Below are 14,203 nucleotides of genomic sequence, written 5' to 3'. Positions count from 1 at the left end.
TCTCATGTAGTCCTGGCTGTTCTTGTCTTCCAGTACCTTATGTGGTTTTCTCATTGCTCATCGTAGATTTTCTCAATGACAGTTATTTTTACATACATGACAGCCACCAGTAGAAATTCCATAAATCTTTATGTCATTGGAACATACTGTGGTTCTAATAAAATTACATCTACATACAGAGCTGCTCTCAGGCTACTGGGAAGAGGAGCAGCATCTCCTACAGACAGAAAGCATGAAGTGTCCAAGAGTCGGTGTCTGATCCCTCTTTCTTTAGTCCCTACTACTTAGTTCATGTCATTTACTTTAATCTAAGAAAGACACCGCAGTAAACAAAAGCTGTTCAATGGCAGCGTCTAGGGAAGAATCTGCTACTTCCCCCAAAATGGGTTTCACATATTTCAGCCACTGTGTTACTCTGCATCTGTACTTTTGTCTGTATGTTTAAGTTATTTCAGAGGCTATGGGTTTCTTCGTGAGAGATAACATTTTTATCCAAAAAGCAAGTTTTGTTCCTAGAAATGTCCATATGCATTATGAAATAGAAGACACTATGGCTACACGATATATGTATAGTACAATAATAGTCAAATAATAGTAAATATCTGGGTTTTGCAGTTTTCCAAATAACTCAGATCCCTGGTAGAACAGCAGTAAAACACTGGATCAGTTTAGAGTTTGTACATATATATGAGTTTATGTTATGGAAAAAAATAGATATTACAATCAGCATTGCAGTATCTAAATATAAGTAAGTAAGTGTAGTAAATATAATATGTATATTTATCCAATGATTTAAATTTACATAATAAAAATATGCACTTGTCTTAAATCCTTTCAAATGTAAATGATACACTGAGTATGTAAGATCATTCTTATACATACTTGAAGAGTTTTTCATAGAATTTCGAATCAATAAGGAATTCTGACAAATATTTGGAAATCATGGCCTTAAATATTAAGTGAGATGATGCTCAAACTATAATTTAAACGCTCTAATACTGCATTTAACTTTTTTTTCACTTCATGTTGTTTCTTGGTCAGTCAGAATTATCAGGTCAGTCTCTTCCTTGATTACTGCACACAGAAGCAAGCAGATGAAGATTTTCTACCTCTGTATGTGTGTAAGTCCCTCCTTTAACAACCATGTTTCAGTGTCTAAATGCATATAAATAATACAGTATTGTGAGTATTGTGAGGTCACATCTAAAAAAAACATTAAAATTTAATAAACACACAAATTTAAAAAATATAATGCAAATAATAGCAATTTACAGTCCTCACTGTCCTCTCAAACCAGCAGGTGTCCCTCTTCCATTTGTGCATAAGGCAACGGCAATTTCTCCAGCAGGCTGGGTTTCCTCTTTCAGTTTTCCACTGAGTTTGCTTTTCCACAAGTGCATTCTTGAGATGCTTTCTGTCATTTTAGATCTCCAAAGAGTTCAGCTTTCCAGCGTTCAGGTTTTGCAGACGGTCAACTTCAAGGCCAGCTGCAAAAAGGCAAAAAAGTTAAGATGTCCTGCATGTATTTATAAGACTACAGCTGCACGTCATGATTCCGCTTCAGGGATTTTTATAACCTTCACACACAGCTTTGCATTGCATTGGTTTGATTTTAGATTTTTCTATTTTTTTTCTATGCTACACTATTGTTAACACATTTTCCAAAAAAAAAATTTAAATATTTCAAAAAGTTAATAATAATAATAATAATATAATATAAAATAAAATGCTACATTAAATGTTTGTGAGAGCATCCCAAGGCAAAGTGATAAACTCAGTGATGTCATAGTTGCTGGTGTTTGAGTCGAGCTGCAAGTCACAGAACGATTTTTCATCACTACAAACTAATGCGTGCTCCCTTAGCATCCTGAACTGTGGTGTACACTGGAAAGTGCTTGATATACTGAGTGCAATGACACAATGGCACACAAACATACAAGTATTTACAGATGTGCACATTTTTCCTTAGAACCAGAGGTATAAATTCTAAAACACATCACAGTGTGAGGAGCAAAGAGCAGCTGCAGCAGGATCACTGCATGATTCTCTACTACAGAGTTTGTCACCCACCCTCTGGGTCCAAACAGAGTCCTGGAGAGAGAATAAATTCTATACTCTCAGCCTCAGCCACATTGACAGTTAACAATTTTAGGGGTATTCATGCCTCAACTGTTTAAATCAAGGCAGCTCCATAAATAAATATGTGCCTTGCCTGTGTCACTGCATGCTTCAGGAATCAGGAAACTCAGGGTTTGACAGATGAGATAAAGGAGCTCATTTCTAATATGTGTGTGTGAATGACAGAAATATATTTTTTTTATGTTTGAAAATGTAGAATTAGCATTAAAATTAAAATGCATTTGAAAACTCCGTCAACTTTGACTTCAGCAATTGCTAGGAGACATAATATACATCAGTCACAATGATTAATAAATTACATTATATTCAATGGACCAGGTTTTTTCTAAAGTGTAGCATTAGTGAAAATTCAAAGAGGACTTTGTGTTTAATGTGATTTGTGTTCTGATTCAAGTTTTTATAAAGTCTGAATAAATAGGCAATTGATTTTTTTCCTGTTTATTTTTTTAATGGTCAGATCCAAAATTAACAAATGACAAAATTTAATGACATAATAAATCAAAATAAAATTGAAAAGTATCAAGTTTGTCCATATGTTACACCTTTAGCATGTCATCAAGCACCACAACATTTAAAACAACCCAGAACTATCCAAATGTTGTAAGAAATAAATAATGTTTGGCTTTGACAGAAAGTTAAAACTTGCATAAACATAAATCAGTTGCTAGTTCACCTTGAAATTAAATGTTCAAGTTTAGCTTGCTAGCTGTGCTCCATTTTATATTCAGTTTCATTATGAACATGGCAGTTCTACGCTCCAGATCGCTTTGAAACATATTAAACAGAACATTTGATTAATTTTAATTTTCACTAAATATTTTATTTAATAGTTTTGTAATGGAAAAGTGTAAATAAATGATTTAATTTTAATACTAGCACTAAAATATAATCGCCAAAATACTAGTCTATTTTAATATACACAGAAAAGTTTCTGTTCTTGGGTCAGATTAATTATAAACACATGTTAATTAGAAGCAGAGGATGAGATCATGTGGGTCCATTAATTATTGGTGTGTTGTCTTGAAATACTTCCTTGTGTTTACAACTTATTCATTTGTAATTTGGTCCGTCTGTTTTCTATTTTGGTTCTAATATGACATTTAAGCTACTTCAGGACCTACAAATGTTAAATTATATTGACTTTTCTACCTTTTGACTTTTTCTGCTATTAAGTGTTGATCAAACAAAGCAGTTTGCAAAATTGCACTGCAATATACAGCAAATGCAAGTATCTGAAGAATTTGCTTATTTTGTGTCAATTGGGTCATTGATATGGTTGTTAATTGTAGGAAACAGACTACGATTCCTGCACAGCTTCTTGTCTTTACATGTTGTAGACTTTGAGTAGTTTTACTACTTCAGATGTGTTATGTTCCGAAACTGTTTTTTGAGGTACTGAAATAAAAACTATTGTAATGCAATAAAATAGTTAGCATACAAGATACACAAGCAAAATAGATGTATAAAATGAAAATACTGACGCACAGTACAGTACATATATTGTACTCAAGTACTGCAGTTTCAGTGATTACCATACTTGAGATCGTAGTTACATTTCACTGTTGTCATTTGTTAGGAAACATACATGTTCGACTGTTTATTAGAAAGCGGGTTGTCAATGGTTAGCGCTTCACTTCCACAGTTATTTATAAGTTGTTCTCTTGATTTTGTCACAAGTTTATCCTTCTATTTCATGTTCCAAACAAGCTTGAATAGACAGGGTTATATTTCTAGTGGGCTTTTACTGCTTCAGACGAACTAAATAAACAAACCAGACACTTGGGTTTTGGCAATTTTTGACATTACACAACTTTTTGTCATCATATAGACAAACATAAACTAACCAATATATAGTCTGTAACATTAGATTACACTGGGTTTAAACAATATGTTGAAAATGCTGCTCTCCACATTGCACCAAGCAGTATCATAATGAAATACTGTCAGCAGTATGACCAGCAGATCACTTTAGTTGCAGTTGCACCGATGGGCCACATGTAGGTGACACTGTCCCAGTACTCCGTTAATGAATTCATCTAGCACCACAGTGAGGTTAGATGTAAAAGGAAATCTGGAGGCTAAGTAGATTAAAGACCATATGAATGAATGCTGACCCCTAAATCTATTCAAAATTCTCAGAGTTACATTTCACTGTCTCTGTATGGGAGTTTCTGGTGTGTTTGAACCATATATGCCGAGGTCAAATGTTGAAGTAGATAGGATAGCCAAGTTCACTTTCAACCATTTTCTATTCATAGCAAACTTCTTCTGTGTTTTTGTTGTTTTTCCTACTTTAGTGGCACCCATTTAGTGTTATAACCTGCAATCAAGTAAGTACCCTGGTGAATTTATAAAGAGACTTCTATGCAAATGACCTTGTCCATTAGGGCACTAGATGAGCACAAGCTATTTGTGCTAAGCTACACATTTTATACACAGATTTTGCTAGGCTCACGGCTTACTGGTTAATTCAGTAGTCCAATCATTTTTGCAGTCAATTTAGCTTTATCTCCCCCAGAAGAACTAAGAACCGTTTCAAGTGCTCATACTCATTCTTACAGGGAAATAGCTTTACCCTTCAAAAACTCCTTGTTTGAGAGGTAGTATTTTAGTAGAACATACATGGTGGGGCTTGCAGTCCTAAATGTTGTAGACTGGTTGAGCATTATACCACTTTTACAAGCAAGAATTGCTCTAACTTAAAAACTCCATCCAAATCCGACCATTTAGCCAGTCTTTGGAGAAAACATTAGAAACAAGCTTAAAGACTAAAAACATGTAAAGGTGGACTGTAGTATTTTAAGATGTTTAAAAGGAAGTTTTAATACCCGATTCCTCCATGAACCTGACCAAAATGGGAGATCTTTGAAAGAGCGGAACTAAATTAAACAAGCACTTTTCAAGAATAGTGAGTGTTTAACCATCACGATTACTCTACAATAATGGAATATATATAAATTAAATCTAATTATGGTGTTTGCTTTCAGAAATTACCTGTCATGTCTGTTTTCAGCTGATTTTCAGACCTCAGACATGCTTTAGTATACTTTAGAAAATGGTTCAAAGTAACTTAGAAGATAATTATAGTCAATGCAATTTTAGCAAAGAATCTAGTGGCTTATCCAGAATATCAAATCCTCTTCAACTGCAAAAAGAACAGTGAATTAATGCAATCCAAAACCAGGAAGTTGGTCTGTGTTTGGGTCATAATTTTACTGTTTACTTTTATTTTCTCTTCCAAATATATTGGGCTGATCACTGTATGTGATTATATGTAAATTTAATTATGATCCTCTACAGTGGTGCCACATCCCCTTATAATAAAGCTGTCCTGACCTACAGTGCTGTGAAAAAGTATTTACAGATGTGTTCAACTTTTGCATATTTCTCAAATGTAAATGTTTCATGTCATCAAACTAATACTTTAAGAGATAACACACAAAACACAAAATGCAGTTTTTAAATGACGATTTATTAAAGATTTATTATCCACTATATCACCCCCTTGAAAAAGTAATTGCCCCCTAAACCTAGTAACTGGTTAGGCCACCCTTGGCAGCAACAACTGCAGTTCTCTTGTGATCAGTCTTTTACATCACCATGGAGGAGTTTTGGTCCAGTCTTCTCTGCAGAATACTTCTGATTCAGTCACATTAGCTGGGTTTTAATGATAAACTGCCACAGCCACTTGCCACTTGCCACAGCATCTCAATTAGATTCCAGTCCAGGCTTTCACTTGCCCAATCCAAATACTTCAATGTCATATGTAGGGTTGTGTTTTCTTGGGCTATCTTTTTCTTATATTAAAATTAGTTTGATGATTAATTTAAGTGAGACAAATATGCAAAAAAGAAAATAACTGCAAGGGGGCAATACTTTTTTCACAGCACTGTATACACACAGTCACTTCTCACATGTTTCACATGACACCTGATGGAATTTTTAAAAACGTTTTTTAAAAAAACAATTGCACCTCAAGGTAGCAAACTTTTTCCAGAGCATTGAGCCATTCACTGCAGTCTCCATCAACACATGAACTTTGAAGCCCAATGATACAGCGCCTCTTAATGCCTGGGGCAGGGGAGCGATGTTATGAATGTGACACAACATGAATGTTTGGCCAGCATCACAGAAAACCACCTCTGTTCTCGATATCCCACAACGTCATTAAACAGTCACAGAAAGAGCAAACACATCAGACTCCGCACCATGTCTAGTCTTTGACAAACACCTTAGATTTTACAGTACCAGTTGTCAACGAGTGCAGCGGAGGGTGAGGCAGTTAGGCGGTCTATTGTGCTGGGGTGCAGCGGTGGCTTTTGTAGGTGCCCAGGTGGCGGAAGCTGCGTCCACACTGCTGGCAGCAGTAAGGTGTGGCGCCACTGTGGATCCTCTGGTGGGTGTACAGATTCCCCAGCTCTTTAAAGCGTCTGCCACATTGAGGGCAGGCATAAGGGCTCTCGCCAGTGTGCACCCGCTGGTGTCTCTTGAGTCCCGACAGCACTGAGAAACCTTTCCCACACTGGGGGCATGGGAAGGGGCTCTGGGCACCGCTGTGGACAAGCCTATGGCTTTTTAAGCGAGCTGCATGGCGGAACCTCTCTCCACACTCTGGACACATAAAAGGTTTCTCTCCAGTGTGAATGCGCTGGTGCTGTCGCAGGTTGCCAAGGTAGTTAAAATGGCGGCCACAGTCGCCACATTCATAACCCCCCTCAATTTTAATTTCCTTTTTCATATGGCCGCCTCCTCGACTGACGCTCACACCAGACCCTAGTCCTGTGCTTCCCTCGTTTTGACCGCCTCCAGCCCTCCTGGAATCCCCGCTGCCATCTCCCGTGGTGGTTGCAGCAGAGGAGGTGGACTGCAGGGCCTGGAGAGCCTGAGCACCAGCAGAGTCCGAGTGTATCAACTTGACATGTTCCTCCAGGAACACAGAGTCAGGACAGAATGTGCCACACAGTGAGCAGATGTAAGTGTGGCTGGAAAACTGCTGGCCTGAAACCACAAACATTATTTTGTTAACAACAAAGGTTAATTCGAGTAATAATGGATTAGATATATAGCATAATATAGGGTTCCACAGTGCGACCAAAAACCTGTCAGGTGTGATTACAACAACATTGTCATCAGATGCACTGGGCGGCTGACATTTAGCAGGTTTGTGTCTGTGTACATACTGTATGTGTATGGTAGTGATGTACAGGTGAGGAGCCTACAGGTAAACCTAAAAGCAAATTTCCCAGGTTCAGGCAAATTGGGTCAGAAAGTGACAAAGCAGCTGTTCCGATTCACTTGTAAAGAACTTACATCGTGTGCAATAGGATTGGCTGTGATACGGCCAACTAGTCCACCTTCTCTCCCCCTCTCTGTCACTTACTCTCACAAAAAATGTAGCACTGGAGGATGCAAGTCCTCTCATACACTGTGAATACACTCAGTTCACTGCAAGATACTTGAAGGTGTATTAACTCATTACTTAAATTCAGCTCATAATTGACTGACCGTTGCAGATTGGTTGATATTGGGTTGGGTGTGGGAATTTAATATTGTTGTTAACACCACTGATGCTAACATCACATCTGAGCAAAATCATGCGGGGCATCAGGTCACTTTTGGTTTGGTGAGGGGTCAGCAGATTGTTTTATTATAGGTTGGTAGACCTCAGTAATTATGATTGCACTGCCAACCAGTCAGTAATAAACCCTCCTGTAGTGTCTGCTGCTAGCTCCAAGTCTATTGTGCATGCACATTCTCAGTCCTTTTGTACTGTCTGCTTGTGGAGAGGGAGCTGAACCAGGTTTGTTTTTTACATGGTAGTTTTTCTTTTCCGTTTGTTATTGTCAGAATCAGATTGAGGTGTGTTGCAGCATCCACTACACAACACAGAATCCTAGAGTTACACATATTAGTAGCACCAAAAGGCACATGAAAAAATTCAGTGCATCTAAATTCCGTGCTGGTGTTGTTGAATGAAAAAGTTAGGTGCAACACTGCAACCACAGCAAAACCGGACTTATCCTTAAGGTAAGACTCTGAATTATATACTCAGCTTGGTAATGGAGTTTGTCACTGGGAGTAATCCAATTTTAACACAGTACAATGGTGTACTACTTTGTACAGGACAGTGTGTTTATGTATTAATATAGCTAGTTTCCTCCGCACCTCCCTCAGGCCTGTCTGTGTTGCCCTCCAGCGGACTTCCTCCCTCGCCTGGTGAACTCTGGGGCTCCATAGAGAACTCAGGGGGCTGGACATGTGAGAGAGGAGCCTGGGCCTGCTCCAGTCCCTCCTCTTCCCTCCTGGACGATTCATCTTCATTCTCATCATCTTCTGTCTCCCTGATCTGGGTATTCTCACAGTTAGGCTCCTTCATGACTGGGAGAACACAAAAGGGAAAATTCTGTCATCACATATAAATTATACTAGCCAGTGTTTACCTTAACATCAGACCAACACAACAGATCAACTCAGTATAAGGGCCAAAAATGATTTTGATGTTAGGATATCCCAATAGCTCTCGGAAACACCTAAAGTTGATCCAAAACACTGCAGCAAGAGTACTAATGGGAGTTAGCAAGAGAGATCATATTTCTCCTATAGTGGCTTCTCTTCATTGGCTTCCTGTTAAATCTAGAATGGAATTTAAAATCCTTCTCTTGACATATAAAGCTCTTAACGACCAATCTCCATCGTATCTTAAAGGCCTGGTAGTACCATATCATCCTAGCAGAAATCTTTGCTCTCAGACTGCAGGCTTATTTGTAGTTCCCAGATTTTCTAAACGTAGAATGGGAGGCAGAGCCTTCAGTTAAGAGGTGCCTCTCCTGTGGAAGCAGCTCCCAGTTTGGGTCTGGGAGGCCTACACCATCTCTACTTTTAAGACCAGGCTTAAAACCTTCCTTGTTGACAAATCTTAGGGCTGACTTGGGTGACCCTGACCGGGTCAGTTGGAGTCTGCATGTACGGGCCACAACTGACTTCTTCTTCAACGTTCCTTAGGCCTAGACTGCTGGGGGACCTCTATTGATGCACTGAGCCCTTCTCTAACTACCTTTGTATTTACCATATATACCGTTATTGCATTGCATTCACTCTGTTTCTTCCTATGTTCTTTTTCCCCGAGTGTCCCTGGTCCCAGAGCTGGATGCTTCTGATCTGCGGTTGCTGTCCAACCAACTGACTTAGTCTCCATCATGTCCACTGTGGGATGTTGCTGCTGTCTATCCTTCAGCCCATTGCTGCCCATTTCCACCAATCTACTCTGCATCACCCTTAATATACATGATATGCTGATCTACACACTGTTTGCATCTTACTACCATGTAGTATGTAGTATGTTTAATGCCAGAGTCTTACACCATAACAGTAAACTTACGAATCGGTTTCAATGTTGGCTTGTACTTTGAATGTATCATCTGTTACTGTTACCATGCATGTATCCCAATGTGTGTTATATGTTTCCTTGTCCCTCATCCCCTCTACCTCTTCTGTCCCTCTTAACCTGCCAGCCAGCAGCAGATGGGTCCCCTCATATGTTTCTTCCCATTAAAAGGAAGTTTTTTCTTGCCACTGTCACCTTAGGGCTTGTTCTGGGGGTTCAGGCAAACGGTTTTCTGTGAAGCGCCTTGAGACATTTTGAATTGTATTTGGTGGTATATAAATAAAATTGAATTGAATTAAATTAAACAAATCCTAAAAAAGCCATTAAAAGCTTAAAATTGATTGGTTCCATAAAATTACAGAAGAAATTTTTAGCACTGAATCATTTTGGTAGGGTTTCTTCAGCAAGAAATGACTGAATCCTGATCCTCATGTGCAGGGAAAACTGCCGAATGACATCACAGGTGCTTCAACAGCAATGGTCAAACCAAACTGGTGTCCAGTTTTCCACTGGCACTGTACGTGATTGACTTTTACATCATTGCTTATGGTCCTACAAGGCTGTCAAGAAGCCCCTGATCAATGAGAGACAGAGGTTAGCCCGGCATCATTGAGTCCAAGCACACAAGAACTGGACAGCCAGGAATTGGAAGAAAATCCTATGGTCAGATAAGTCCAGTTTCCAGCTTTATCTTCCTCCTGCTAATGTGAAGGTAAGCAGAAGGCCAGGCGAAGCATTACCTCCAGCATACATGTACAGTACCTACTGTCAAGCATGGTGGAGGAAGCATCATGGTTTGGGAACTGACATAATGAAACTCTACAGAATTTAGTTTTGTTAGTTTTTCTTGTAAACAATAAACAAAAAAAAAGTATTTGATTGTGTCAATCTAATGCAGCCACACCGTTTGAAACACAAAAAGATTTTTCCACAAGTATTTCATAGTAATATTTGAGATTGTGTAAAATTTGAAGGGTGTCCAAAAACTTTTTTCCACCACTGTATGTAAAATTACTTATTACTTCGAAGAAATGAGTTTTCACTCAACATATGCCTTCTATTGTAAATTGTGGCCAAAAAATGGAAATTATACTGACCACGATTCAGTGTTGAAAAGCAAAGATAAAAGACAGAAGTTTAAATGTGACAAACGCAAAGACTATTAAATGTGGACAGCTTGTAGTGTCCCTGATTCCCAGTCAGATTATTAGGTCAATAATTAATCAGATCAACAATGTTAGCATGGTAAATGTTCAAAAGCATGGAGGAATGCCTTTTAATCTATTGTGAGTCAGTGTGTTTATTTTGGATTTTGTACCACACACACACACACACACACTTTAAGATTAGCACTGTGTGGTTACCTTTCAGGTCTGAAGTATATTCCATTGGGGCTATCCACTCGTAGTCATACATCCGTTTGCTGCCAGAGGGGAGTATACTGAAGATGTCATCTGCGGTGGACTCGGAGTCTCCGTGCACAGGCCCAGAGCCGGCCATCCCGCTGTCCGGCCACAGGGTGAGGGAATGCGGGTCCGGTTCTTGGCGAGCCTCCCTGTCACCATTAGCTTGACTGCTGTGATCCCCGTCCATTTCAGCACAACCCCTCGAGTTCTTGTCTTTCATCAGATAGTCACAGATCGCATCTATATTCTCTTTCTTTACGCCAGGCATGACAGCTTTGGCTCTCCTGGGGTCCGTGTTGTTGTGCTTGGTTCCGGAGCTGAAGTCATGTTTCTTGAAGCCTGCCTCTGCAGATGGCTCCATGGTGGTTACGCCAGGGAAAGGGTCCCTGCCATCCCTCTGTACTGTATCCAATCTCGCCTTTAACATTTCAATTTCCTCGGTTTTCTCACGCAGCTCCATTTTCAGGACTCTTATCCTGATGCTCACCATTTTGCGGATCTCAGATAACGCTGTCTCAAGGACCACGGTGATGTTTCTACCGAGGTGCTCGGTGATGTCGCTGACCGAGCACAGGAGCTCCTCGTCGGGCTCCAGCTCCAAAAAATCCCCGTCAGCTCGACCCACTGACACGGGAGGCTCCATGAAGGTGCCGTGGAGTTGGGGAGACAGGTTAGTTTCAGCAAAATTGTGGTTTCTTTTGCGACTCATAAATTACCTTAACTATGAGCTCTGCTGTGGGGAGAGTTAAGCTAGCTAAAAGCTACTCAGCAAGCTAATGTTTGGATGATGCTGAAACCCTGTAAATTAGTCAAGTTTAACCTGAGTTAACGTGAGTCTCACCGGATGTAGTAGGAGTCCATCTTCAAAACAAAAGCATTTTCATGTCAAACAGCTATCTGGACGTAGAGGCAACTATTAGACTTTTTTTGTAAAGTACTGAAAGGAAGTATCTTTGTTGATATTTGACAATTGACAGATACGTAGCGTTGCCATACAGTAGTGGCTGAATTCGGTAGAGTTTAGATCCATTTTTACAGGCAGCGCCCCCTACAGTAACCACTAGGGAAAACTCTTTAATGATTAGATAGATAGATAGATAGATAGATAGATAGATAGATAGATAGATAGATAGATAGATAGATAGATAGATAGATAGATAGATAGATAGATAGATAGATAGATAGATAGATAGATAGATAGATAGATATGCACACACAACATGAATATAGGTGGCATGAGCGTTCTATAAATGTCCTCTAAAGGTCATTATTGTAATGCTTTAGAGCATGAGTGTTAAACACACGGCCTGTGGGCCAAAATTGGACCACCAGGGTCCATTCCAGTCCACACGGGATGACTGCAAAGTGTAAAAATCCCAGAGAAGACATTAACAGCAAATTGTAAATTTGTAAACCTAAATTTCAAATAATTTCTCGATCTCCTTCATTGTTAAGTTCCAGAGACCTGTAACTAAATGTTTTGCGCCTTTGTAGATACAATCATCCGTAAGTTGTAATGTGTAAATGATAAATTGAGGCATAATGTTATTGAAATTGCGCTTATTTTTCAAAGAAATTTCAGGTTGTTCATGATGTTTTGTAAAAAGATAGTTCATAAAATGTGAACATTTTCAGAATTGCATTTTTTGCACTAAAACAAATGGAAAAATTGGAGTTGTCATTATTTATAGGGTATTGTGCTGTGATTTTACTGGTCTAGCCTGCTAGATATCAAACTGGGCTGAATGTGGCCCTTGAACTAAAATGAATGACACCCCTGCTTTAGAGGACCTTAAGGTAACATTGTCTAAAAGTATTTTTAGTAGTAGATGTAGTTTGCTAATCTTTTTTGGGGAACTTTTAGCTCATGTCACGTCCCCGAGAGCTAGGGGATGAAGAAGTAACAAATGTAAAGAAAAAACAGGTAAAGAGGCAGGAAAGCTGATCATGTAACGAAAGTTATTTATTTACAAAAAGTAATCAAAACCAAGGAACGTAACACTCAACTAGAACGTTCCTTGAAACCTCATGTTCAAGAATATTCTCTAGATGTTACTTTTGTAGAAACTGAAAGTTCCCTCAGTTCTAATTTGTGAATATACCAGAGAACCTCCTGGGAAGTTTCTGAGATGCCTGTTAAACGTATGCTTTGGAAAAAGAAAAAAATAACAATTTTACGGTCTTGAGGTTCACATGATGTTTGCAGACCATTCTTAGAACACTCAAAGAACATTCATGGAATGCCAAGACTAGAGGTTGTGCATATGTTTGTGGAATGTTCTCTAAACCTACTGTACCGGGGTTTTGGTCCAACTGGCCTTCCACTGTCCCCGGCATCAGTAATCTGAGAAAGTTGAGATCAGTACTTATAACTTAATGGCTTATAATATTGCTGTAACTCATTCATAATTTAAAAGGTATGTGATTCCATACACCTGACTATTTGACAACTGTAGCAGTTCCAGGACTAGCGTGCAGGTGCCACTACTGAACATCATTCTTCATTGCTTTATAGTGACTTTTTCCTCTTCATGATAGTTTTTTTCTCTTTGGTTTCAGTTTTACCTCTTTGAGATCAAGTCTGAGCCCCGCTGAACCCTTCGGCTCCTGGCTCACTTAAATGATCCGTTTATGCGTACAGCCAATAAAAGAAAATGTAAAACAGAGACAGTACTCTTATTCACACCATTCTGAGATTAAAAACCCTTGTACTTTACACTGAGTCATCTGACAACTATTGTGTATAACAATAATAATAAAAAAACCTTTATATGGCAGTGCATTTTTCAGACAGTGCAGAGTGTGTTCTAACTTGAGTACCATTATGTATATTGTGATTCCATAAGTGGGACTGTCTGATTGCTGTGGTCATAAAGTGTTGCTCTAGTTTTAGTTCAATACTGCTGGTGCTTGGATGCAACTCTGAGCTGACAGAGGAACTGACGGGAGGAAAGGAAATGCTGACTCTGTTCCTGGGATGTTTGAGCGAAAACACACACTGTGGATTATATACTGACCCAAGGCCACTCACAGACAAACAGAGCGGAAAACTGAGGGGGAAAGTTCAGGATAGAGACTGTATATCTGTAAAAACACGCGGTCTTCTTTAGTTCAATTTAGTAAATAAGTATTGCAGGTTTTGGTGTAAAAACAAAAAGCAATAAAATGTAGTTTTCCCTCACCTCCACCCTGTTTAGTCATTTGGTAATGGAAGGTCCCTTATTTATCCAGTGAGTGATTATTAACCTGAACATTGTGTGCTTGTGTTTTGGAG

The 14,203-nt window shown here is 39.0% G+C and overlaps 2 protein-coding genes across 2 annotated transcripts in view; one reads left to right on the top strand and one right to left on the bottom strand.

Moving 5' to 3' along the window:
* Positions 1-5,590: 5,590 nt before the first annotated feature.
* Positions 5,591-11,732, bottom strand: znf16l (zinc finger protein 16 like). Its single transcript, XM_023263623.3, has 3 exons — positions 10,888-11,732; positions 8,305-8,517; positions 5,591-7,137 (listed from the first exon to the last, which is right to left on the bottom strand). The coding sequence occupies exons 1-3, from the start codon at positions 11,636-11,638 to the stop codon at positions 6,431-6,433; spliced, it is 1,671 nt and encodes a 556-aa protein (XP_023119391.2). The 5' UTR covers positions 11,639-11,732; the 3' UTR covers positions 5,591-6,430.
* The window catches only part of LOC111564177 (SH3 domain and tetratricopeptide repeat-containing protein 1), a 25,080-nt gene continuing 22,338 nt past the window's right edge, over positions 11,462-14,203 (top strand). Inside the window, exon 1 of the mRNA XM_035945141.2 lies at positions 11,462-11,599. The gene's annotated coding sequence lies outside the window, so the exon portion shown is untranslated. The remainder of the gene's footprint in view (positions 11,600-14,203) is intronic.

The sequence above is a fragment of the Amphiprion ocellaris genome, chromosome 23, assembly GCF_022539595.1.
Source record: "Amphiprion ocellaris isolate individual 3 ecotype Okinawa chromosome 23, ASM2253959v1, whole genome shotgun sequence".
Classification (NCBI taxonomy): Eukaryota; Metazoa; Chordata; class Actinopteri; family Pomacentridae; genus Amphiprion; species Amphiprion ocellaris.
This window is presented reverse-complemented; position numbering and strand designations above follow the sequence as displayed.